The following is a 26,715-nucleotide window of genomic DNA, read 5'->3' as shown; positions in this document are numbered from 1 at the left end:
AAATACCCAAATTACGTGTATATCACTCATACGGTTGAAGTGTATAAGTACTACATATATATACCATATGTTTACACATAAATATACATATGTACATACATGCAAGGTTCCAAATGGACCAACGAAGCATACATTTTATTACCCCAATGAAATGGCTAGCACCAAATGCACCTGCGTCACTCTCAATACAAACATTTGAATGAATTTTATTAAGAAGAAGTGGTCGGCTGTTGGCAAATATACAATTCCCCAAACTCTTTTATGCACAAAATGATCAATAAATTTTTGTCTAAGCTGTTGCTTATGGTCCGTTTACATTACCATTGAGCAAGTCTATAATGAGATTCGAAATGCGGCCTGCGGTTTCAATGGCCGAAACATGAAAGTACTAGAACTGCTTTTGTCTTCGAAAAGTCCCGTTCTTTTCCAAGAACGGTCGTGTTATCCGTCACTCAAAGTAGAGCGAGCTTTTTAGCCTGGCAGCATGTTTAAGCCGCCTCTTACAACTCCGAATAAGTTTTAGAGTATCTGGATGGTAGTTGAGTTAGAAACTAACTATAGGATTACGAATGTCTCAGTATTCAAACACGAAGCATACTCGCCAAGATAAAATAAAATTCGTTGACAACGTTACATATAAATTCGAGAGGCTGGCTTATTAGAGCAGATATTTTAAATTCCGAAATAAGAGAATAAATGAATTAATAGGCGTCATGATCAAAAACTCCTTAGTAAAAGCAAGAGTTATCTGTAGTCATGAGCGCAGTAACATAAAAAAAAAAAAATAAATGTAAGGCGCTATAACCTCCGAAGAGATCTAAGGCCGAGCTTCTCTTCCAATTTGCGTCGTGCTCCTCTTGCTTTTCCCTACAAATTGGCCGGACGGGACCTACATGTTTTATGCCGACTCCGAACGGCATCTGCAAGGCAGATGAGTTTTCACTGAGAGCTTTTCATGGCAGAAATACACTCGGAGCGCTTGCCAAACACTGCCGAGGGGCGACCCCGCTTAGAAAAATTTTCTTCTAATTGAAAAACCTTATTTCTAAAATTTTGATTTTGCTTTGCCCAGGGTGTGAACCCAGGGCAATCAGTGTGATAGGCGGAGCACGCTACCTTCACACCACGGTGGCCGTAACATAGCATTCAACAATCTCCGCCTGCTTCTATTTCGTGTTCGCTACTATATGTTCCTTAAAATCCTGCAATTTAAAATAAATAAATGTTAGGCGCGGTAAATGTCGAAGAGATTTGAGGCCGAGCTTCTCTCCCAATTTGCGTCTTGCTCCTCTTTTAATTTTTTCTACAAATTGGCGGGACGGGACCTGCCGAGGGGCGACCCCGCCTAAAACAACGTGTTTCTAATTGAAAAAAAAAACTTCTTTCTAAAATGTTGAAGTTGCTTTGCACAGAGCCTGAACTCAGGATCTGCGGTGTGGTAGGCGGAGCACGCTACCATTACACCACGGCGACAAATCCTGCAATTTGCCTTAAGGAAAATAGCGGTCCGGTGAAGAAATTATAAAAAAATCCCTCGTGTACCTCATAAGATCCCTTGTTCATTTAGACTCTACTCCACCATACTGCAAATGTTTATGATGATAATGGATCTTGTCGTGGTGGTATATACCCACATAGTCGTCCTTGTGACCAGATAGTGGTAGTTTTTTATTTCCAGATATTTAGGTAGAAGCAGACTGTCTCATTCTAACTAGACTCATTGTTTAACATATTCAGAGCAGTTTGTGTGCTTCCTACAAAGTGCTGTAAGAGAAGTGTCTGTAATATATCGAACCATGTCAGTAGGATAGTCTCGAACACCAATAGTTACTAAGCAATATAATTAAGTGGAAAGCACACTGCCAAAGGGCAGCTCTTATCGAGTCCGCATGAGCATTGAATGGTTGGATGGAAGAACTGCACATGCTATTGAATGTAGCCCTATCAAAAACACCTTATATGTCTTAAAAATCTTTGTAAACACCTCACCAATTTAAACCATCGGTTTCTGAAAAGCCATCTTTCAAGGATTTGCAACTGGTAAACATATTGAATTACTGGAAATTTCAGCAAGAATTACACCAACTTAATTGGGCTCAAAACTTCTACGTCTAGAATTGCCTTAGTTACCCACTTTTCGGACAGAGTCATCGTGATAGACTTAACGCCCTACTTAGGTATTAAAGGAGGAATTCCAAAGGCACCAGGCTGTTTAAAGCTGCCGAAATATATAATAGCACATATTATGACGTCCTCACCCGTCAACGTATTTGTGATGTCTTATGACTTGATTGCTAGGGACGTGAGCATTTAGGGGAAATGAAAGGGCCTCGCTTCTGTTTGCATAAAAGAGCCATCAGTCCTTTCAGAAGCTCATAGTCAGATGGAAATTGAGGCGGCCCGATCACTACAGCGTCTTCCATGAGATGATAGCTGTTATTATGGATGCGGTCCTTTACGGTGCGGCGGACGGTATGTTAATTCAGTAGTGCTTTGCCGGTAAAGGAACTTTATACTAAAAACTGAAGGTATTCCAATAGGATTTTTGGAACAATTACCTATATAAACGCTGGGCACCTCTTACATGCCAACCTAATAAAACCGCACTACGTTTTTTTTAGCGCACGCAAACAACCGGCGTTTTTTGCTCTAACCCAAATAAGCATGCGTTGCGACAATGTAAAGCATGTGTGCAAACGTCAAATCTAAATGTCACGCAGAACAAAAATTGGGAATCGAGTTAGGTTTTCACGCAGCAAATTCAATTTGGGTTGCTCTCATACAAGTTGTTTGTACATGAGACATTTTTGACAGAAAATGACTTGCGTGCGTTTATATTAGGTTGGCATGTTACCAGGTTTCGGGATTAGTTGTTGATTGGAGTGTGACATCGCAATGCTCTGTGTTACCGATATGGCAACCTTGTTGTGAAGTCATCAAGTCACGCAACTTCTGCGGCATTTTCTCCCACCATGGATCAGAAGTTTACCTAGAGATTTTACAAGTAGGGAAACCTTTTCCTAACTATCATATTAAGCAGTAGTTAAACCAATTACTTTATCTTATCGTACTCACTTAATCTATCACTCGTAGTAATCAAGTCACGGTGAAAACCAGCCTTAATATGGAAGCAGATGTTTTAAAGTTCGTGTTGGTCAAAAAGGCAATATGGATTCAATTAAATTTTACACACATCTACGTATATATTTGCATATATATTGATATATATGTTGGTACATATAGTCTTAAAAAATATGCGTTTTCAGTTTTAAATTTACAATATAATTTCTATTCAAATCCACACATCAGATTGATAGCTACAATGAACATCACGAGGTAATCGAACAGTTGGCAGGCCAACAACGTATAAATGGTTGGCTGAGCATTGACTTGAATCCATTGAAATATGCGCTATTAAATCATGTCTGCAAATGGTCACATCTACACAAACGCTGGCTACTAAATTATGTGGAACGCACCTTAACTGTGAGTACTCGCCACATAGCATACAATAAATATCATACCATTAAGAGCAGGTAATGAAGCATTTTTATTTTTATTTCTCACATTTTGTTTTCACATTTTTCTGCGTATTAAAGGAGCTCACCACTTTTATAAGTCATGGACTAGAAATTCTTCAATTGCCTGTTGGTTTAAAAAGTTTTCGTCGTTTATTACGCGTTTTGGATGTTATGGATGAAATTCGTAAACATGGAAATTATGCGGATAATATGTTTAAGCCACTCAAGGATATGATTGCTTTATTGAAAACTTATAACTTTGAATTTGATCAGCAACTTTTACGTAAAATCGATCATTTACCGTTGCAATGGAAGCATCTCAAGGATGTTGCCGCCACACGTTCCGAGGAACTTGAAGATGCTCAATTATATCAGCGAGAACGTGTTAATGCCATGATTGCTATATTTATGTGTCGTTTACAGATATATGTGAAGCGATTTTCACGTTTACCAGTGAGTATTTGTTGAATGATATTAGAATGCGATATTGTTAAGATATTTTAAATATAAATAGTCATATGTGCTTTCTTCAAACTAAACTAACAACTTGAGTCAGCTGATCTATAAATATAAAACCTGTCACCAGCGATAACATGTCAATATTGTGATGTAACTACTAATAACTGTTTTTTGCGGATCAGTAAATCGAAATCGAATTATATGTGCAGTGTAATGTTAAGATCTTTTAAAGTGATATGAACTAAAAATTAAAATAATAAAAAAATGTTAACTTATACGGTTTTATTGAAAACAATATTTACATAAAGTAATAATACTAAAAGCTAGAAAATAAGTAGGTAGGTCCTAGGTACTAGTCATCACACTCCTAATAAAAATAGGGCGTTGATCAGACAATTAAATAAAAGCGTTGGGCACGTGAAAATGCTAAAAGTGTGAAGCGTAGCATAATCTTATTAAGGTTCACTTGGTCTTATATATGACTATCAATAGAAATTTGACGCGTCCAACGCTTTTATTTAATTGTCTCATCAACGCCCTATAGTGTGAGGACTAGTACCTAGGAGGTACCTACTTACTTTCTAGCTTTTAGTATTATTATTACTTCATGTAAGTATTGTTTTCAATAAAACCGTTTAACTTAATTTTTTTTTTTTTAATTATTTTATTTTAGAGCTTTTAGTCTTTATTTAATTGCCTATTATTTCTCATTCTATTTAGTTCATTTAGTGACTCATTATTACAAGGATTCTTTCCTGACAATTTGTCAATTTGTGACAATCTAAGTGCTGAATACATAATCCTTGCAAAATATTTTGATGTCACTTCTACCGGACTGTATGTAATATTTGTTCCAAATATGAGCCAAATCGGACATCATAGGTCGATTTCTATTCTTGTATGTATTATGTGTTCCAAATATGGACCAAATCGGACCACAAATACGATTTTTGTGAATATCTCTAATCTTGCGCCACCTAGCGGCGATTTTATTCATATGTCGCTTTCTATTCTTGTATGTATTATGTGTTCCAGATATGAGCCAAATCGGACCACAAATACGATTTTTGTGAATATCTCGATCCTTGCACCACCTAGCGGCGATTTTTTCTTATTATTGCATTGTCATCGGGTTCTGAGCTATATTCCAAGTTTCAAGCTTGTAGCTTATAGGGAAGTTACTTAAATTTTAATTACAAAATTCGCGTTGGCTGGCCGGCCAGGCTGCACGGTCAATAAAACCGTTTAAAAAAAGGTACCAATCGCATAAAGAACGACAAATTTTACCAGTTTTATTATAAACATAACTGCTTTCATTTATAAATTTCAAATTATGGCGGAATTTTCAAATTTCTTCAGCTCACATACATATATCGTTAAATCCACACTGCAAAAATTGTTGGAGCATGTGTGTTTAATTTACGGCGACCATTTTTCTAATTTTAAAACTTGCTTTGTTTGTGATTTGAATCATAAAGGAACTTTTAAAATTACAACTGAAAATTCAGTTCGAGTTGTGAATCACAAAAGCGACATTACATATTTGTGGCCTTTAGTGCGAGCGAAGCCGCCGGTAAAGGCTAGCTTATCCTAAAACGCTTAATAATTTGAACATAATAAGAGCGGTGGCAGCTCTATTTTCGACATAGCTTGGTAACTGTTAAATATGTATTAAGCAAGATGAACAAGATGTGTTTGTATATTATTCTCTTCCTGTGTTCTTCGCCCCACATACCTGCACTTGATCGTCCCTCACACAGCACTTAAATGTGCAAAGCGTGCCCGTATGAGCAAAAGGCTCATACGAGCCGTTTTGCCCATCGCTGATGGAGGGCATCAACTTATCATGAGATCTCATGATCATTTGATGTGAAGTAATATGTAATAACTGGTTTCGGATGTTCAATGATTCGAAATCGAATTATAAGTACAGTGTGAAGCATCAAATGATATCATGATCATCTGATCTGATGTAATAACTAACAATTGGTTTCGGCTGATCAATGAGTCGAAATCGATTTATTAATGAAGCGATATGATATCAAGTTTAAGCATCAAATGATAACATGATCATCTGATGTGATGTAATGACTAACAACTAGTTTCTACTGATCAATTAATCGAAATCGAGTTATAAACGCAGTGTGAAGCTATATCGTCGCCCGTTTGCCAGAAGCATGAATGTGCCAAAATGAAAATGTTGGGAAATCGAGTTTCAAAGTTTATTGCTCCCTCAAAATTAGAAGAATTAGTTTCTAATGTAAAAGTGTATCTAAATATTATATTCACACTATGCTCTTTCAAGATTTAGCACATTCATTTTTCTGGCACAACAAAAATTTTAAAAACTGATCTAATTTTTTGTTAACACAGCTATACAAAAAAATTAAAAGTAGTCGGATCAGGTAATGCGACACATGTTTCTATACATTTTGATGTGCTGAAACGAAATACGCTATAAGACTTGGCCCAAGTGGTCACGGTATGGCCTTAACCTCAAAACACGTAAAAAAAATCACTGAAGATTGATTTTTAAATAATGTTAGGGCCAATCCAATACCTGCTAGGCTTATTCTGTTGGCGGATTGGGATTCGGAGCATCACAGTACTTGGTAAAACATCCGCGGCTTTGACTTATCAAAAGTATGTATGTAAATGAAAAATTTATACATTCAATTCGATTTCATATACACTAATGTGTTTTTATTTAAGATATTATTGCGAACTTAGAACTAGTACTTATTCTCATCAGAATCAGAATCTTCTGAAATATTGGGTTTGGGTAAAGCGTTGCCCTCAAGATTTTTATAAAAAGAATGATATTATTTTCGTATAACCAGTTTTTCACACAATTTTTCCAAGTATTTTAGTTTTGATTCGGGAAGATGCAACGGCTTCGAATAAATCGGTTTGTCTTCAATTAAAAAACTATCTTTTTTCGGATATTCAGCTATTAAAAATTTTTTCATCGGTATAATTTTTATGAAGAATACCTTATACAGCTCATCTTTTGTGTATCTCAACTAGCATATATATCGCATGGGTAGTTTTATAGCTCCCTGAGTAAAATAATTATAATTACAAAATCGTCATACAATTGTGTGTGAACCTCGAAAAGTTTTGGTTAGTTACAAGTTGGTGCCCAATATTCAGGCACGTATACCGGAACATTCGAACATACGAATGTGTGCTGTTCTTACTTTTTTTTAAATTTGTTTAGCCATATCAACGAATGTGTCATGCAAACAGGAAAATCATTACCTTGTTGCCAGCCAGAAAAATGAATGTAGCACATTCATGTTTCTGGCTCAACTTTGTGTGATTGAATTGTATATTCATGAAAATGGCACTGCAAATTATTGGGGTTTCCATCTGCGTAGGGAGCTCTAGATTTAAGTAGAACCTAGAGAATGTAAAGGGTAATATAACGACGCCTATAACACAAAATCGGAAAAATTGCACATTCGTGCTTCTGGTTAGTGGGCGACGATATCATGTCATTATTCCACATCAATGATGCCATGATCATTTTATGTGAAGTGATGTGGTGTAAAAAGCTGACAACTTTATTCAACTAATCAGTCATACATGTAGGCTGAAGCAAAATCATGTCAATGTAAATCATCAAATGATGTCATGATCATTTTTTGTGTTGTAATAACTGATCAATAAATCGAGAAATATTTATAATTGCAGGGGGAAGGGACATCATGTCAATATTATGCAGCAAATGATTTGATGTTAGTGATATGTAGTAATGTCTATACATAATTTAAATGACTTGATTCATAGCTGGTATATGTTATCATTGAATAAGACGGATACATCTGAAGGAGACGGTATACTTAGATAAAGCGCTGACTAATATTTTCAGCGACAATTCGATAAGACGAGCAGCATCGAGTGGGATTTTCTCTTGGCACAAGTGTCTCACAAAAGCTCAAAATTTTTCACTAAATCTGAAACCCGCTAAGTAAAAACCCAACTAATGAAAACAGAAGGTGCAAAACTTCGGGTGAGCACTTTCTTTTCTGACAACAGTCAAGGCAAACGTTTCAGAGACTATAGTTTAAGGGAATATAGCTGAAATGGTCGTAGCTGTTTATGGAAATATCCTACCACATTGGTGGTCCTCCTGTATGTAAATTCTGATGTCCTCTCTACAGTAAATTGATTGGACAATCAAGGTACGAACAGTACCGGGCCTTGCGACATATTTTTGTTATTTTAATTCCTAGTTGGCTGTTAACAGCTTAAGCACATTTGGCAATCCAATAAATCACGCCAGTCGGCTAAGCTAAGCTAACTTGCGCCAGTCAAGAAATGAAGTTCTTGTCTGAAACTTATTAGGAGCTTTCATCTTAGAGGTTTTTATGATGCGGCCTCCAAGCTCAGTGTAGCTCAGGAGCACCTCAATCAATTGTAAACAAATTTACGAGCCCCCAAAAATCGTAGTAAAGCAAAGATCTTCAGAGAATAAGTTCTTTACCTGCTAAATTGGGAACTTAATTCAGCTTGATATTCAGCTTTAATATTCAAATGTTCTGCTGTATTTTTTCCTTCTAGTTTTTCACCGTTCCCTGTCCTAATGTGTATAACCACTGTGACGAAGTGTGCACACGCTTGGATCATTTTGCTTCTCAGCATCGCCGTTATCTACGTTATACAATGTTGCCGGGTATAGAAGCCGTAGATCCCACACAGCTACATTTATGTATAGCCGAAGTAAAGCGCATTAAGGTGATTAGAGTGTTTATATAAAATCATTTCGTAGTCATAAGTTAAACTTTCTGATAGAATTTTCACAAGCTACTCGCACTCTCGCTCTTCGGTCTCACATGTTTTTTTTTTTTAACGCGCTTTTGAGTCCGAATTTTTTAGCCAAATTTGCTTTTTTTCCATGTACCTATTCAGTTGAAATCCAGTGTATATATTTGTATGAATGTATTTACAGCAATTGTGGGATTATGTCTATGTCGTTGAGTCTTGCATCGTGGAATGGCACAACACGCCTTGGCACAGTATCGATACGGATGAGTTAGAAACAGAATGTAAGAAATTTACACGAGATTTACGTACTTTGGATAAATGCGTTCGTGATTGGGCGCCCTACGCATACATTGTGGACATCCTAAAAGAGTTGATGGCATCATTACGCGCCGTCACTGAACTACAAAATCCAGCTATCAGCGAAAGTCATTGGCTTGAGTTGATGCGAGCTACAAAGGTAAATTCAATAAAATCGCACATCTGTTTCAATGGACATGTGTACATATGTATGTAGGTAGGTAGGTGTGTAGAGTGTGTTATAGACATATTCGCTTTTAAAATATTTGATTGTTATGTAAGAGGAAAGAGAATCTAAAAGCTATGCTGTCGATTCTTTGTCAATGAAGAGGACATAGTTTCCATAAGCTCTGCATTCACTTACGTGTTAATATAATTTTTAATTAGGGCACTCATCCAATCATTTTATTATTCAGTTATTCAATCAATCAAGTAAGTTAAAAAATTAGTTGCTCAATTAATGAATTTTTTCACCATTGTCTTGCCTATTTTCATTTAAAAAAATTGTTGAATAAAAACGCATCAGATCAGCTTAATTGATGCATGTAAATTACGATTTCCACAACAAACCCTTTTTTCTAATTAATTTAGCTATCGAAAGTTGTAGTAATTTTGATTTTAAGTAATCAACTAATTACTCTGCAATACTTCAATAAAAGTTTTAAACTACCTTAAGTAATGCAATAATTATTGTGTTTTCTTTTTTTCAATTCCCTGTTATCTACAGTTGACCCAGCAGCATACCGCGGAATATTTGGTAAGTAAACTTATTTAGTGATTTTTATTATTGATATTTAGTTTTTTCCTCTGTTGGCTTTGGCGTTAACCATTCTAAACTGAGTCTAAAGAAAGGTAGAAGTTGTTTCTACAGCGCAACCTGCAGGCTGATTGAAATAATGCCCCAAAAAATTAAAGATTAAATCCAGGTGAAGAAGTTTCAAGAATCTCGAATTCTCGACTTCTAGCAGAAACAATAATAGGGACCTCATAAGAAAAGAGGCGAGCGTGCGTAATAGCGGACGAGTTTATGGGCGCGGTATCCGAATGCTAACGATAGTAAAACAATGGTCAAGGGGTGAAAAAATTGGTCTTAGGGTGAAGGTGAACGACGATGGATTTTCGTGCTTCCAACTAGATTATTATGAACAAGAAACCCACCCGACTTTGTTCTGCAAATTTGAGCTTTTAAATATATTAAAAATTAGCCGCGGTTCCCTTTCTCTAGCTCGCCTTTGCGCTCATACTTTTAAACTTAAAACTTACACAGCCCGGTCGTTGGTCAGGCTTCGTGATATGGGTTATGCGCTTTCTGACTTAGGACACTCTAGCCTTTTACTAATTTCGACTTTATCCCGGACAGGACGGACTATTGTATGCCGATGACCGCTCCCTATGCAACCTTCACCACAGTCATTCCCCCCAGGGAGGAGTGGGGAAAAGGAATTATCTGGGGCATGGGACCGGTTAACTTGTTCACGGATGGGTCGAAGTTGGTCGGAAAGGTTGGCGGGGGGGTCTTTCGTCAAGAGCTAAATGTGAGCCGCAAGTTTAAGTTGGCTGATCACTGCAGTGTATTCCCAGCGGAAGTTGCTGCGGTTAGGGAATTTAACATCTACTCTGATAGCCAAGCGGCTATCAAGGCCTTGAGCTCAACTACAGTGCGATCGAGGGTGGTCTGGGAGTGCCTGACCTCGCTTGCGATTGCATCGAATTATTTTACAATTAAGATTATCTGGGTCCCGGGCCATAGTGATATCCCGGGTAACTGTCAAGCGGATCTCTTAGCCCGCATCGGTACAACTGAACCGGATGAAGATGGCTGTAGGGATTTCGGGATTCCGCTGGCCACCTGTGGATTGCTCCTCCATAGCTGGGCCTCGATTCAGCTCAGCAAACATTGGGTGGACACTACGTCTTGCAGGGTAGCAAGATCTTTCTGGCCGAAAGTGGATGGCAGGAGGTCTGCTGAAATAATTTGGTTCACTAAGGCTCATCTATTAATGGTCATTGGGGTTTTGACAGGGCACTGTCCGATGGATATCCATGCGGTACGTCTCAATATATTGGAAACTCCATCCTGCTGCAGCTATATGGAGGACGATGAGGTGGAATCACCAAATCACTTTATGCCAGATTGCCCAGCTTTTGCCAGAACTAGGCGAAAGTACTTCGGTCGCGACTCACTTGAATCTCCCGAGATTTATCCAAAGTTGTGATCGGTGTCATTTGGAGCTTTATCGTTGCTACTCAACGATTGTCTAAGTAGCTAGATCTAATAGCGTTTTCTTTTCTGAAATAAATTGTTGCCTAAGTAAATGGTAAAGCCTTAATAGTGTTACTCCTACCCCAGAAAATTTTCAACATTTATAGTGCATACAAAGAACATTTCATCTCACCATATTCACTCATATCACAAATCACACAAGAAGATTGCGCATTGCGAATGTAAACATTAGATCATCTCTTTTTTATACGTCATTTTCCTTTAGCTCTTGTTTTTTTCGCCATTGTGAATGATGACTAAGTGTGATATCTTATCTGTCAACTGCCTGATAGGATGTTCAATATGGCTACTTTTTAGCGTTTTGACAGGGTGTTCAATATGGCGGCGCCTATCTTCGGAGGGTGGTAGAAAGTGATACAGAATGAGACAGCGATAGTCAATTACAAATAAGGTGATCCAATCACTTTGGAATTTTGACGTCTATGCAGAAGATATCACACTTAGTTATCATTCACAATGTTTTTCGCTCTTTCTTTCATTCGCTCAAACAGTCAACTGTGACGTAGATGCGCAGAACGAAGCAATTTTGAACTCGTGAACGCGCAATCTGGTTAGGTGATATGCGCACTCATATTAACAGAGTATATGTGGAACTCAAGAGTGAATTGAGAGTTTCACAGAGTTGCACTGCCACACCGCCATTTTATACAGGGTAAAAGTGTAACGCTTTTGCGTTGCGAGCAGGCAACAATTTTCTCAAAAGAACGAAATACCCCGTAAAGGCGTTGGCTGCTTTTTAGAATAGAACCACAACCCTTGCGCGGCGTACAAAAAGCATAACACTATAGCCAGAAAAGAAAACGCTATAAGTCACCGTTATTTTTGGTGTATGTGGCATGACAACGGACCTTCGGGTTGTCCAAGTGAGCTATCCTTATCATGGCAGCTACCACCTAACCTAACCTAACCTAACAGTTTTATATAAAGAGCCATTCTCTCCAACCCCTTATCATTCTTCTCCCTCCTCCTTACTCTCTCTCTCATTGTTATCCTCGCTTTTTTCATTATCTTTCCTTTTTACACTCCCTATATCCGCTCCGATTTATTTAAAGGAGTACTATACAAAATTTTTGATATTTACCTCTAATAGATTAGGTGATATGGCGAACTTGAATTTGTTCTGTAAGATGTGCTGATATTCCACTTTCCATTATAAAAGAAATGTCTATGTATCGTGGCAATCATTAATCCAAACCAGTTCTCATTGATACAAACTTAAGATAACTAGATAACCTTAGCTTTAACTATCTGCGAACTGGTGCTTATGGGATACAATACGGGGCAGTTGGTAGCCACACTTGTACCAACAGCGCTTAAAACTGAGCTCTATAAATTTGAATAAATTACTCAAAGGTTCTAAACCATCTACGACTAAATCAGTTAAGCACGCATTCAAAGAGTTCGCGAGAGGGGAAATTTTCCATTTCGTAGGACATTACAATATTAAAGGGGTCAGTTGAAAGCACTGCGAGGGGACAGGATTAAACAGGTGCGATTCGCTGTAGGATTTATATAATTTTTTTTTATTTTTATTTAAATTAGTCTAAATTTAATTGAGTATTTAATTAAATTTAAAATAATTTTACTTTAAACACATTGGCCCGTAATCATAGTCGAAATAAAATAGAGTTTTATTGGTTTAAACATGGTTCTAAATATCATTTTAAGTCTGTTATAGTCCACTTAAACACTATTTTATCTCTAAAAAGGTATTTTAAATTTAAAATGACATGAGCCCGATTTAAATTTTTTAGAATAGGTTTTAAGTTGGTGGTCTGCTGTCAAAAGTTACGAGAAATTAAACAATTTGCTATTTAAACGCGATGAACTTAAATGGAAGTGAAACAAGTAAGGAAGGCTAAGTTCGGATGTAACCGAACATTACATACTCAACTGAGAGCTATGCAGATAAAATAAGGGAAAATCACCATGTAGGAAAATGAACGTAGGTTAACCCTGGAATGTGTTTGTATGACATGTGTATCAAATGGAAGGTGTTAAAGAGTATTTTAAGCGGGAGGGGGCCATAGTTCTATAGGTGGACGTCATTTAGAGATATCGCCATAAAGGTGGATCAGGGCTGACTCTAGAATTTCTTTGTACGATATGGGTATCAAATGAGAGGTGATAATGAGTATTTTAAAAGGGAGTGGGCCTTAGTTCTATAGGTGGACGCCTTTTCGCGATATCCGCATAAAGGTGGACCAGAGGTGACTCTGTAATGTGTTTGTTGGATATGGGTATTAAATTAAAGGTATTAATGAGGGTTTTAAAAGGGAGTGGTGGTAGATTTATATGTGAAGGCGTTTTCGAGATATTGACCAAAATGTGGACCATGGTGACCCAGAACTTCATCTGTCGGGTACCGCTAATTTATTTATATATGTAATACCACGAACAGTACTCCTGCCAAGATTCCACGGGCTTTTGATTTCACCCTGCAGAACTTTTTCATTTTCTTCTACTTAATATGGTCGCTTTCACACCCATTTTGCAAAGTTTTTTTCTAAAGTTATATTTTGCGTCAATAAACCAATCCATTTCCCATGTTTCATCCCTTTTTTCGTATTTGGTGTAGAATTACGGCATTTTTTTCTTTTTTCGTATCTTTCGATATCGAAAAAGTGAGCGTGGTCATTCGGCCATTTTTTACACCAACACAAAGTGAGTTCAGATAAGTACATGAACTGAGTTTAGTAAAGTTATATCGATTTTTGCTCAAGTTATCGTGTTAACGGCCGAGCGGAAGGACAGACGGTCGACTGTGTATAAAAACTGGGCGTGGCTTCAACCGATTTCGCCCTTTTTCACAGAAAACAGTTACCGTCCTAGAATCTAAGCTTCTACCAAATTTCGCAAGGATTGGTAAATTTTTGTTCGACTTATGGCATTAAAAGTACCGCAGACAAATTAAATGAAAAAGGGCGGAGCCACGCCCATTTTGAAATTTTCTTTTATTTTTGTATTTTATTGCACCATATCATTACTGGAGTCGAATGTTGACATAATTTACTTATATACTGTAAAGATATTAAATTTTTTGTTAAAATTTGACTAAAAAAAATTTTTTTTTAAGTGGGCGTGGTCGTTCCGATTTTGCTAATTTTTTATTAAACATACATATAGTAATAGGAGTAACGTTCCTGCCATATTTCATCATGGTATCTTCAACGACTGCCAAATTACAGCTTGCCAAACTTTTAAATTACCTTCTTTTCAAAGTGGGCGGTGCCACGCCCATTGCCCATTATCCGTCTTTGGTAATGAATTATCGCATTTTTTCGGTTTTTCGAAATTTTCGATATCGAAAAAGTAGGCGTGGTTATAGTCCGATATCGTTCATTTTAAATAGTGATCTGAGATGAGTGCAAAGGAACCTACACACCAAATTTCATCAAGATACCTCAAAATTTACTCAAGTTATCGTGTTACTGGACAGACGGACGGACGGACATGGCTCTGCTCAACTGAGTATAAAAAGGCTTCCCAGACAAGCAAATAAATATACGTCAGGAGCTAATCTGTTATACCTACAATGCGTATTAATATGTTTGTGACGAAAATTACACAATCTTAAAATGTGCGATGGTTCCTTGTCTCCACATATGCAAAATCTTTAATTAAGACTATTCCGCATTCAAAGATATTTGTGAGTTTTGATATTTTAGTAGCTTTTGAGGAAAAAGTAGCAGCCTATACTGATTTTGGCATTAAATTTAGAAATAAATATTCAATGTAAGGAATTATTTACCACAGGCGTCGATTTTTAATACATGTCAAAAAATTTCGGAAGAGGTGTCAAATGACTCGTTTTAATTTCGGAAGCAATAATCGGAAAGCGGCAAAGTAATACCTTTACTCTGTCAAGATATTTTTGCAAAAAAAAAAAGTTGAAGACTTTCATGTGGTTGATGTAATTTTGGTGATATTGTTGTACACAGAAAAGAATTAACTAAAAAGGCGTTTTGCGCTGATACAATTTTCACTAGTTTCGCAGCCGTTTGAGGTTAATTATTCGGTTTTTTGTGAATATCTTTTAATAAAAGAATAATTTCTTATTTCCGACTTCTAATTATTGAATTACATTACAGAATTCTTGAATTCAATTCTCCTGGAATTTCCTTTTGTGTCTCCTATTCCCCTTTACATTTGCCAATTCCTCTTAAAAGAAAGCGTGAAATAAAACACAGAATACAACAAGAATAAGCAACAAAAATTTTAAGAACTGCTTCGTACGGGCGCTGCGGAACTACTTCCCCCCTTTATCACCCTCTTAGTCTATGTCATGATCGACTTGAGTTCAATGATTTTCTAATGTAAAAGGGACTTACACTTTGCAGGTCCATGTACAATGGCTCAACATTCTAGGTCACGTCTTTCCTATGGAAAACTATCCCTTTATTTATGCTGACTTTGCGAAGACAAAACTAAATTTGACTTAACCTGATTATCATTGAATGTCCTGCATACTTATTATTATCGAGGTTAGAGATATCCATATTCGGTTTCGGGTATATTAAATTAAACGGCTTTAACGGTTAGGGCCACCTAACATTTTGGCCGTCACATCTGTCTTAATGAAAACAACTTTTCTTTACAACATTCTAGCAAACTACTTAGATAAACTGTTCAACATGAATACGAGCATATGAGTGAATAGCTTTGGTGCTTGCTTTGCTTTAAGGAGCCCAAATCCGCTTTAACTACTTATTCTTTATGTTGCGAGATTTAAATAATTTTTTAAGAACGAAATTAAGTAAATTTTCTTTAAACTAGTAATGTTCATGTTCAATTAAAAGATTGTGCACTCAATTTTAAATTGACGGCTGATAAAAACTAGAGAATTTTTACAAGACGTTTGGTAATAACTTTTAAATAGAATTGAATGATAATTATCCGCCACCGGATTATGATCAAAACGCGTTTTCAAGTACTCCTTTGTCAATTTTTGTGCTATTGTAAGAGTTTTTGTCAAGTAAAAAATTACCACTTTTTATACGTGGAGTCAAGTAACCACGGTAATAAGGAACACGGTAATTAGTAAACTTTTAAAATTTTAAAAAATCTTCTTCATAGCGCCAATCAATACCTTTTTTTATGCGGATACCCTGTCCGTGCTTATTTTAGCTGAAAACTGTGTTTAATATGGCATAAACTAATCGAGATAGATATAGACTTCTATATAACAAAATGAGCTGGGCGAAAAAAGAAATTTATTTAGCCATGCCCGTCCGTCCGTCCGCCCGTCCGTAAACACGATAACTTGAGTAAATTTTGAGGTATCTTGATGAAATTTGGTATGTAGATTCCTGGGTACTCATCTCAGATCGCTATCTAAAATGAATGAAATCGGACTTTAACCACGCCCACTTTTCCGATATCGAAAATTTCTAAAAATACAAAAAGTGCGATAATTCATTACCAAGGACGGATAGAGCGAAGAAACTTGGTAGATGGGTTTACGTTATGATGTAGAATCGAAAATTAGTAAAGTTTTGGGCAATAGGCGTGGCACCGCCCACTTTTGAAAGAAGGTAATTTGAAGGTTTTGCAAGCAGTAATTTGGTAGTCGTTGAAGATAACATCATGAAATTTGGCAGAAACGTTGCTACTATTACTATATATGTGCTAAATAAAAATTAGCAAATCGGATGAAGAACGCGCCCACTTTTTAAAAAAGAAAATTTTTAAAAGTCAAATTTTAACAAAAAATTGATTATTTTTACAGTAATTAAGTAAATTATGTCAACATTCGATTCCAGTAATTATATGGGACAACAAAATACAAAAAAAAAAAGAAAATTTCAAAATTTCATTTAATATATCTAGAATACGTTTAATGCGATAAGTCGAACAAAAATTTACCAATCCTTGTGAAAATTTGGTAGGAGCATAGACTCTATGACGATAATTGTTTCGTGTTAAAATGGGTGAAATCGGTTGAAGCCACGCCCAATTTTTATACACAGTCGACCGTCTGTCCTTCCGCTCGGCCCTTAACACGATAACTGGAGGAAAAATCGATATATCTTTACTTAACTTAGTTCACGTACTTATCTGAACTCACTTTATCTTGGTTTAAAAAATGAACGAAATCCGACTATGACCACGCCCACTTTTTCGATATCGATTACAAAAAATGAAAAAAATGCCATTATTCTATACCAAATATGAAAAAAAGGATGAAACAAAAAAACTTTGTAAAATGGGTGTGACACCTCCCATATTAAGTAGAAGACAATGAATCTGCAGGGCGAAATCAAAACCCCTTGGAATCTTGGCAGGAATACTGTTCGTGGTATTACATATATAAATAAATTAGCGGTACCCGACAGATGATGTTCTGGTCACCCTGGTCCACATTTTGGTCGATATCTCAAAAACGCCTTCACATGTCCAATAAGGGTCACTCCCTTTTAAAACCATCATTAATACCTTTAATTTGATACCCATATCATACAAACACATCTAAGAGTCACCCCTGGTCCACCTTTATGGCGATATCTCGAAAAGGCGTACACCTATAGAACTAAGGCCCACTCCCTTTAAAAATACTCATTAACATCTTTGATTAGATACCCATATCGTACAAACAAATTCTAGAGTCACCCCTGGTCCACATTTATGGCGATATCTCGAAAAGGCGCCAACCTATAGAACTAAAGCCTACTACCTTTTAAAATACTCATTAACGCCTTTCATTTGATTCACATATCGTAAAGGCACATTATAGAATCACCCCTATTCCACCTTTATGGCGATATGCCGAAATGGCGTCCACCTATAGAACTATGGCCCACTCCCTTTTACAATACTCTTTAATACCTTCCATTTGATACCAATGTCATACAAACACATTCCAGGGTTACCCTAAGTTCATTTTCCTACATGGTGATTTTCCTTTATTTTATCTCCAAGTTCTCAGCTGAGTATGTAATGTTCGGTTACACCCGAACTTAGCCTTCCTTACTTGTTTTCTTAGTTCTCAGATTATTATTTCATATTCAACCAAATAACGTACAAAGATATTACAACCAACCAAACCCCTTAAAGAACAAATTTCAAACCTGAATGCCTAACCACGTGCTTTGTTTTTGTTCCAGTAATAAAAATCACGCATTTCTTAATGTTTCCATCCTAATGTTTCCATGTGTAATTTACTTCGAGCACTTGCATGCACACATATAGTGTATATGCTGTCAGAGAGTTTAATTTATATGTCCGTGACGTGTTTGTCATAAGTTATTGAGTGATTTCATTCATACGTTATTTCCCTTGTGTAGTGACATCCTACACCTACAAAAACTATGCTTACGCCTACACCTTATGCTTACACTTACGGTTAAAAAAAAGCCGACGAGAATTTGTTCCCTCTCACAGCAATTTTACAGTCACTACAGCTACGCAACGAAAGTTTTTAGTTCTTGTGGTAAACATCCATATTTCCTTAACTGATTGCGCGGCATCTTAAGCTGGAGACATTGGTGCTTTATCGGTAACCGTATCGGTAACCTTTTAACAGCTGATTCGACCAACCTTATGAGAATCAATGCAATCAATTATTGGTGCCGCTAAGGTCGTAACCGTATCGTAGCCAACCAATTGGGTTTTGGTTTACCGTCGTAACGATAAACAGCTGATTACGTTAGGGATACGGATACAGCTATACGACATACGGCACCAATGACTCCAGCTTTAAGGCGAAAAAGTTAGAAAGTCCCCAGCTGTTTTCGGTAAAGCAACTATATTCCATAGAAGTAATAGTTTTATCCTTGGAGAAAAAATTAACATAATTGTCAACAAAGGAAAAATCACGCAAAATATATATGTACATACATATGCATTTATTTTTACACAACCTCTCGAGCGTTCTTTGTTCAGCTCATTCGCTAAAATATCACAGCTTAAGTATACATACACATTTCTTACTTACAAACATACACGCGAATTTTCCACGCACTGATATTAACCGATCGTTATGTTCCTTTCATAATTTGCAATTAACACCTGCACAATATTTCACACACTTTTCACAATAATGTTATCTATTTCTAAATTCAAGAAATTTTGGAATTACTTTGTGCAAAACGTTTGCTTGACCGAACGTGTGTAAGGTTTCGCGACGTGCCCGCTACTGATGATAGCGGAAACCGGCTTCACGAATTTTGCGCCGATTCATTGCGCCCTTTGCTTTGTTCGACCAGAGATTGACTGAATTCAACCTGCTGCTGCTATAAACGTTGCAGGGGCCCTATTCGCTAACTGTGAGTTTTAAAGTATACACAAGAAATTATGTAAACTTTGAAAATCTGATTCTGTAAAGGAGAACTGTGAACAAAAAAACTCACTGATAAAAACTTCGTGAGTTTTTTTGGCAGCCAGTGTACACTATTGTGACATTCAAAACTCATACGCACTGTTGTAGAATGACTTTTTTGTTTTCATGGCGTTTGATGAATATTTTCTCACTGACATAAGACTTTTACATTCAGCGCTCATTTAGCAAAACAATGTGCACAATTATTTACAGAATCGCATGAAAATTTAACGTGTAAATTGTGTGTGCAAATGAGTTTTCACTGAGTGTACATTTTACAGTTTTTCACAGTTAGGGAATTGACCCCCAGATCCCAAAAAATGAATTTTTTAATTAAGGTTAGATTCTGGCATACTTTTAGGCAGATAGTTAGTTTAAAGGGCAAGCCGTGTTTAAAAAATTTAAAGTGAAGAGAATTTACACACAATTTTGTTCACATTCTCAGATTATACTGTTTTATAAACAATTCTAATATAATAATAATATGCCTTATTTCCATTTTTCATTGTTTTTTTTTTTTTTGTTACTGTTGGAGCTTCGCCCTATTCAATAGCTGCGACCGTTCACTAATTTTCATCAATAACCGAGTGGGAAAGGGGTGTTAGAGGCGGTCGCTCCACAATACAATTGAGAAGATTGTCAGTGTCATGTGGGGACACGTTACAAGTAGGACATACATTATGTATGTCGGTGTTGATTCTTGATAGCTAAGAATTTAACCAATTACAGCATCTAGAACGAAGTTGGCCTAGAATCAGACGCTTCTCCCTGGTGAGGTTGCTTTCCTCTTTTAGGGTAATTGATTTTAATAACGCGGTTCACTGGACTATTCTTGGAATAGAGCTCCGACGCATTTTTGTAGATATAATTGAGGAAAGCTTTTCTTTAACATACGGCTTAGCTCTCAGGTGCCATATTTCCACATAAAGAGGGGAAGAGAGAGTAACAGGTAAAAGCTGCTAAAAACTTATGCAGATAGATCAAAGCTAGAGCAGAACAACGTCTGATGGGTCTACTACACCTTTTCCAGTTTAAGTTCAGAAATTTACAATTCAAGTTCAGAAAAAAGCAATTCAAGTTCAGAAAATTACAATTCAAGTTTAGAAAATTCCAATTTAAGTTCAGAAAATTCCAATTCAAGTTCAGAAATTCCAATTTAAATTCAGAAAATTACAATTCAAGTTCAGAAAATTACAATTCAAGTTCAGAATTTTCATTTCAAATTCAGAAAATTTAAATTAAAAAAAAAAAATTAAAATTAAAGTTCAGAAAATTACAATTCAAATTCATAAAATTATAAGTATGGTGTTATTTTTCAAAGTTATTCCAATTCATACTACGTAATGTAATACTTACATATTATTTGCGGAAGTGTTGATGCTTCGTTGACAATGGTGGCTTGGATATACTGTACCACAAGTTCTCTCCAAGGCGTGTACATCCCAAGTTTAGAAATCGAACGGAGGATAACTCTTTGCAACAAGTGCATGAGGATGCTCCGGCCATGAAGGTAAGTGGACGGGGAGACCTCCACTGAGTTGCGAGAGGCAGGTCGAGGAAGAATTGATCTGTGCACACAGTACTTATACGTTACTTGTGGGATTGTGGACGCTCCATTGATTTCGTCATCACTGCTGTAATACTCAATGCAGATCAATGCTTGTGACCTTTATATAGAATATAGCTGGATGTCCTTGTAACTGACCTCTTATGAGAGGAGGAAAGAGAAGAGAGGAAACGGGTTTTTTCGCTATCTCATTTATGTGAGCAAAATTGATTTAAGTGAGTTAAGAAGTCCAATGCTTTCTTAACAAATAGTAGACCTTCATATCCTTGTATCAGATTATTAGCTCTAATATTTACCATCTTACGTACTTTAATTGCCATTGCATGAAAGAAAAAATTCCTCACAAACTTTCTGAACTTGAATCGTAATTTTCCGAACTTGAATTGTAATTTCTGAACTTAAATTGGAATTTCTGAACTTGAATTGTATCTTTTTGAATTTTAATTGTAAATTTCTGAATTTAAATGGGAATTTCTGAACTTGAATTGTAATTTTCTGAACTTGAATTCGAAACTCTGAACTTGTAAATTTCTGAATTTAAATTGGAAATTCTGAACTTGAATTGTAATTTTCTGAACTGGAATTGTAATTTTTTGAACTTAAACTGGAAAAGGTGTAGTACTCAAACTGTTCATTTTTCAACAACGTAGAAAAAATTTTAGTCATTATCGAAAAAGTACTTATTTGGTACTTTAGGTCTAGTTCTGAACTAGAAATTGGTAGCACTAGTTACTGATTTCCCTTCGGTTTTAATACTGACAAAGAACTTACATCACATCTCTGTTATACTACTTTATAAGCCTATAACTTACAACCATCTGCTGATGAGCTTCTTAATTATCAAATCTTGTACATGGAAAAGCTTCAGAGCACAACATAAAATTCTATTTCCAATTAAAGACAAGATTTCAAATCAAAGTTTTGTAAATTTACACTAATTGCACTTGCCTCATTGTAACAAATTATATATTGCTGGTAGTTGTTGTTGTATGAACATAATATATAACTACAGCCTAAAACTATTCAGTCGTTTTAAATTTATGTCAAATTAACCAAGCGTATCATTTACCGATTGCAAGTAAAATTTGGATCTGAGACAAAATGCATCCACAAAATATGTACACACAAGCAGTCTTTTAAAATTTATATATGTATATTACGTCCAAAACATTATCTGTAGCGCTTCTGGGTTCAAATAAATTTCCCAGCAATTTAATATTAGAAGCATTTGCAAACTTATGTGTTTAGTATGAATTGCATAGAATAAATATTTCCTGAAACGTTTAGCAATTTCCGATAACTTCCAAATACAGACCCAGCAAAAATCTAGTGACCAAAGATGGCGACCAACAACAAAATATCCCACATTGTTCCACAATTGTTAGTATGGCAGAATGAGATGGCCTAATTGAAATGCCCGATACATATATGCTTGCCTTTTCTTACATGCTATGTACCCTCAAATACGTCACAAAAATTTTCTGCGAATCAGCCATTCCGTTTACCATAGTTGCACGCAACATCAATTGATAATCTTCCAAAAATTGTATGCATAAATTGTACAGATAATTTGCAAGCAGCATATAATTTCAAACAAGTAAATTGTACAGATAATTTGCAGGCAGCATATAATTTCGAACAAGTAGCTCGTCGTTCAGATGAAGAATTTAAGAAATTGTCGGCTACGCAGAAAGTGGAGACAAAATTAATTTATGCTGCTGCTGAGACTTCTAATGCTTTGCAGGTAAGTTTGCTAAGGAATTTCTTATAGTTAATAATTTACAACTATTATAAATAATGTAATATATTGTAAAAATGTTTAATAAAAGAAATGTTAATAGATTTGAATTAAAGAAATATTTTATTTATATAGCAGTATAATCCAAGTAAAAAAACGGTCATAACACTAGTCAAAAGACGGTCATATTAACGTAAAAATACTCGTAAAGTTACAGGTATATAACTCAAAAAATGATTGCCAGAACGTGAATGTAAGAACAGTACAGCACTATAGTTTGTTTACTTTTCGATAACCTAAAACCGTATATGTGTGAGCAGTATGGACAATCACATAAATAGGTACAACGGAATGGACTGGTCACATATGTTACTGCTGCCCTGTACAAATGCTACTTAGCGATTTACGTGTTCCATCGACACAGCTGTTAGTCATTTTCCTAGTCAATTTACGGGCACATTTTTGCTGGGGAGTTGCTCAGTTGCACATTTTCTCTTCAACATAAAAATTTTAAATGTTTATCAAATGACTGCTTACTTAATAAGTTGCGGCAGCATTTCTTGTTTCAAACTTGTTCTGTGGTATTTTAGCATTAGAAAACATCCCAGCCCATTCTTCCGTACTTCTGTACAGATGGCCACGATGGTAATACTCACAGATCGATGAGCTTTGTAACAAAATAACAGGGATGCACCTTAACGTTAAGCTAATCGTTTATCAAAAAATTTCCGCCGTTTCCGTTGAAACACTTCGTAATATTATCGATAAAGAAATTATCAAGATAAATTGTATCTCGTTTTTGACCGAAACGAAAAGATTTCGTTAACGTTAAGAACGTTAACAAAAACGTGATACTTTATGTTTGAATTGTGCTGGCAATGCTATAGCCATGGTGAAGCCGTAAGGTGGTAACAGCGAGCGGACATACACACACAAACTCCATGTAATTTGTTTGTGTTATTCGTTGGTGGTAATGTCAAAAATACTCTGAGAAATGTTCGTTCTGTCAAAATTCATGAGAAAAGTTGCAATCAGATTGGCTAATGCTTTCACCTTTAATGACTCCGCCATCAATCAGCTTTGCCAGCATAGTTTGAAATTAATAATCAACATAAACGATTTGATTTCGTTTTGATATGGCAGAAAACGAAACAAAATCATTTCTTTAATTTGACTTTCTTAACGTTAATAAACGAAACGAAATGACTTTGTTTCGTTTATTAACATTAATTATCGTAACGAAATGATATCGGTTCGTTAGTTAAGCATGCCTGCAAAATAAACAGCTATCTCCCTGATCTCTCCAGTTCTTTCGCCTCGCGAAACCTGACATTGTCACCGACCAAATCATCGGCGACCTTATTTACAACATGGACGCGCCAAATGTCGACCATATTGAACATCCTCGTCGATGGCATCACGCTACCGACTGTCTTACACCCTAAAATCTTGGATGTGATGCTGGATCAGGATCTACATTTTGGAGAGCATGCAACCGCAATTGTACCGAAAATCCAAAGCCGTAATAATTAGGGAGAGAAATGAAAAGCTTAACAAACAGTTTCTGTTGAATACACAGAAAAATGGGCATCCCAACAGACATCTGATTGATGAGGCTACACCTCTCAGGGGCTTAAAGGGTTATCGCCGCACGTATTATGAGGAAACCCGACAACACAGCAGTATGAAGCAAAAAAGCACAAGCAGGGCCTCAGTGATATCCACATACAGGCGTCGGACCTCTATGCCAGGAATTGTACGGCGAATCCAGTACCTAAAGAAAAATACCCAGACTTAGCAGAGGTGGATCGCACTCTCCCTAGGGAAACACGCGTCACTCTAGCTCAACTTCGACCTGGGTACTGTAACAGGTTAAACTCTTACCTATCCAGAATCAACCCCGACATACAAAATATATGTCCTGCTTGCAATGTATCCCCACATGACACCAACCATCCCTTCAATTGTAATGTGGAACTAACACCTCTAACATCCTTCTCATTATGAGCATAAAAAGATCCCTTGTAACCTTGAGAGTTTTTGTGTAGCAACAATCAAGAGAAATGTCCATCGTGGATATATCCTTCGGGGTCCAAAGTGAAGCGAAATCGAAATACCTTCGCTTTGTTCTGCAAAATACTAACAGTCAAGCATAAAGTGTATCGAAGATTCCAACCCGGATGTAGCTAAAGAAGCCTTCCAGAAGAAAACTAATCATGCCATAACCATCCCTGAGTGGCATTCAAATCCAATTTGTAATGGAAGCAAACTATCTAAAGTTTACACTGGACAGAACCTTCATGTGAAATTCTTGTCTATATTTTCCCTTCAATAAGGCAACTAGAGTTTTCTCACCCACTTAGTTGATTAGTGGAAGTAATTCTTTTTCCTATACCAAAAAAAAAAATCATGCTCTACAAGTATATTGCGCAGAAGCATGGGCCATCACAACATCAGATGCAGCGGCTCTGGGAGTGTTGGAGAGAAAAGTTCTTTCAAAAAAGTTACCGACCTCTACGCATTGGCGATGGTAAGTTCCGAAGAAGATTTAATGATGAACTATACTAGCTCTACGCAGGCATCAACATAGTCAAAACAAATTAAAACGCAGCTGCTATGCTGGCTAGGCCATGTTATGCGAATGAAAGATGACGCTCCGGCTAAGAAAATAATTTTATCGGAACCCGCCTATGAAAGCAGAGGAGAAGATTTATACTGCCTTGGTGTGGTCAATTGGCGCCAATTGGCAGAGCGAAGAAGCGACTGGCGCGCCTTGTTGGGCGGCCATAACCATTTTAATGGTTAAGCGCCAATTAAGTAAGTAAGTAGTAGGGAAAAAGGCAACACCTGCTGCGCTAAAACTTCGAAAAAATTTCTGAGCTAACTAAAAATTGGAAACATGACAGGGCATATGAAAGCATTAAGAAAATTCATATAAAATCCCATATTGCAATCACGGCATACAATGGCACCTACTCTAAGATTCTTACTGAATTTTTAAATGTCCATTGTGGACAGAACTCTTGGGGAAGCAGGGAGACTCAGAGGTCTGCAAGTCGATACCAATGGAATGATATACCACTGTGTTTCAGGCAGAAATCAATCAATTGGTGAAGCTATAAATTGCGCTACACAACCCCTTGAATCAGTTTGGTATTTTAGTCATCGCTTACGCTAGCCATACCTTCCGCGATTTTGGTAATACTCGCCGTATTCTGTGCGTCTCACAAATCATTGTCCCATTGAATAATATCAGCTTGACTACCATTGCATAAACTCAATGAAGTTTGCTGTCCAATAAAATCGCTAAATACTCAACCCCTTCAGAAATTACCAACAGTGTTCCCCAAAACTAGGGTGTCCTGAAAGTTGGGATCTCGTATCTTCTCGTAAAAAGAAGCAGTTTCGTTTTTCCATACTTAATTTCTAGTCGATGTTAATCAGACCACCTAGTTACCGAGTCAAAATAGCCCTGAAAATTACCACAGACGCTGTGCACAAATTTACCCCTGACAAATCCCTGTCAGATCATGCGCCTAGGCAACCACATAGCATTCAATGTCTTCGACCTCTAGCAAAAGGTCTTTAATAACCACAACTCAGGATAGAACACCCACCTGTGGAGTGCCTCTGCACAACTTTGTCTTGATTGCGGCACCTCTTCACTCCACTCCTCCACACCTCAGTTGCACAGCAGTTTTTTAATGAATTCAATCAGCATCCCTCGACTCCTTAACCAACCAGGTAATTCCATCGCTGTTG

At 36.7% G+C, this 26,715-nt stretch overlaps 2 protein-coding genes across 10 annotated transcripts in view; one reads left to right on the top strand and one right to left on the bottom strand.

Moving 5' to 3' along the window:
- The window catches only part of LOC137237609 (uncharacterized), a 530,759-nt gene extending 511,127 nt beyond the window's left edge, over positions 1 to 19,632 (bottom strand). For 4 of the 9 annotated variants that reach the window (XM_067761444.1, XM_067761436.1, XM_067761443.1 and 1 more), the window contains exon 1: positions 19,265 to 19,632. The gene's annotated coding sequence lies outside the window, so the exon portion shown is untranslated. Of the gene's footprint in view, positions 1 to 18,671; positions 18,798 to 19,167 lie in introns of those variants that run through there. The other 5 variants (XM_067761435.1, XM_067761440.1, XM_067761441.1 and 2 more) reach the window with 2 other exon arrangements.
- The window catches only part of LOC137240782 (dynein beta chain, ciliary), a 119,818-nt gene that overhangs the window by 55,201 nt on the left and 37,902 nt on the right, over positions 1 to 26,715 (top strand). Inside the window, exons 16-19 of the mRNA XM_067767512.1 lie at positions 3,310 to 3,486; positions 3,600 to 3,974; positions 8,547 to 8,720; positions 8,935 to 9,207. Coding sequence (XP_067623613.1) covers positions 3,310 to 3,486; positions 3,600 to 3,974; positions 8,547 to 8,720; positions 8,935 to 9,207 — 999 coding nt within the window. The remainder of the gene's footprint in view (positions 1 to 3,309; positions 3,487 to 3,599; positions 3,975 to 8,546; positions 8,721 to 8,934; positions 9,208 to 26,715) is intronic.

Source organism: Eurosta solidaginis, chromosome 1 (genome assembly GCF_040869045.1).
Source record: "Eurosta solidaginis isolate ZX-2024a chromosome 1, ASM4086904v1, whole genome shotgun sequence".
NCBI lineage: Eukaryota > Metazoa > Arthropoda > Insecta > Diptera > Tephritidae > Eurosta > Eurosta solidaginis.
This window is presented reverse-complemented; position numbering and strand designations above follow the sequence as displayed.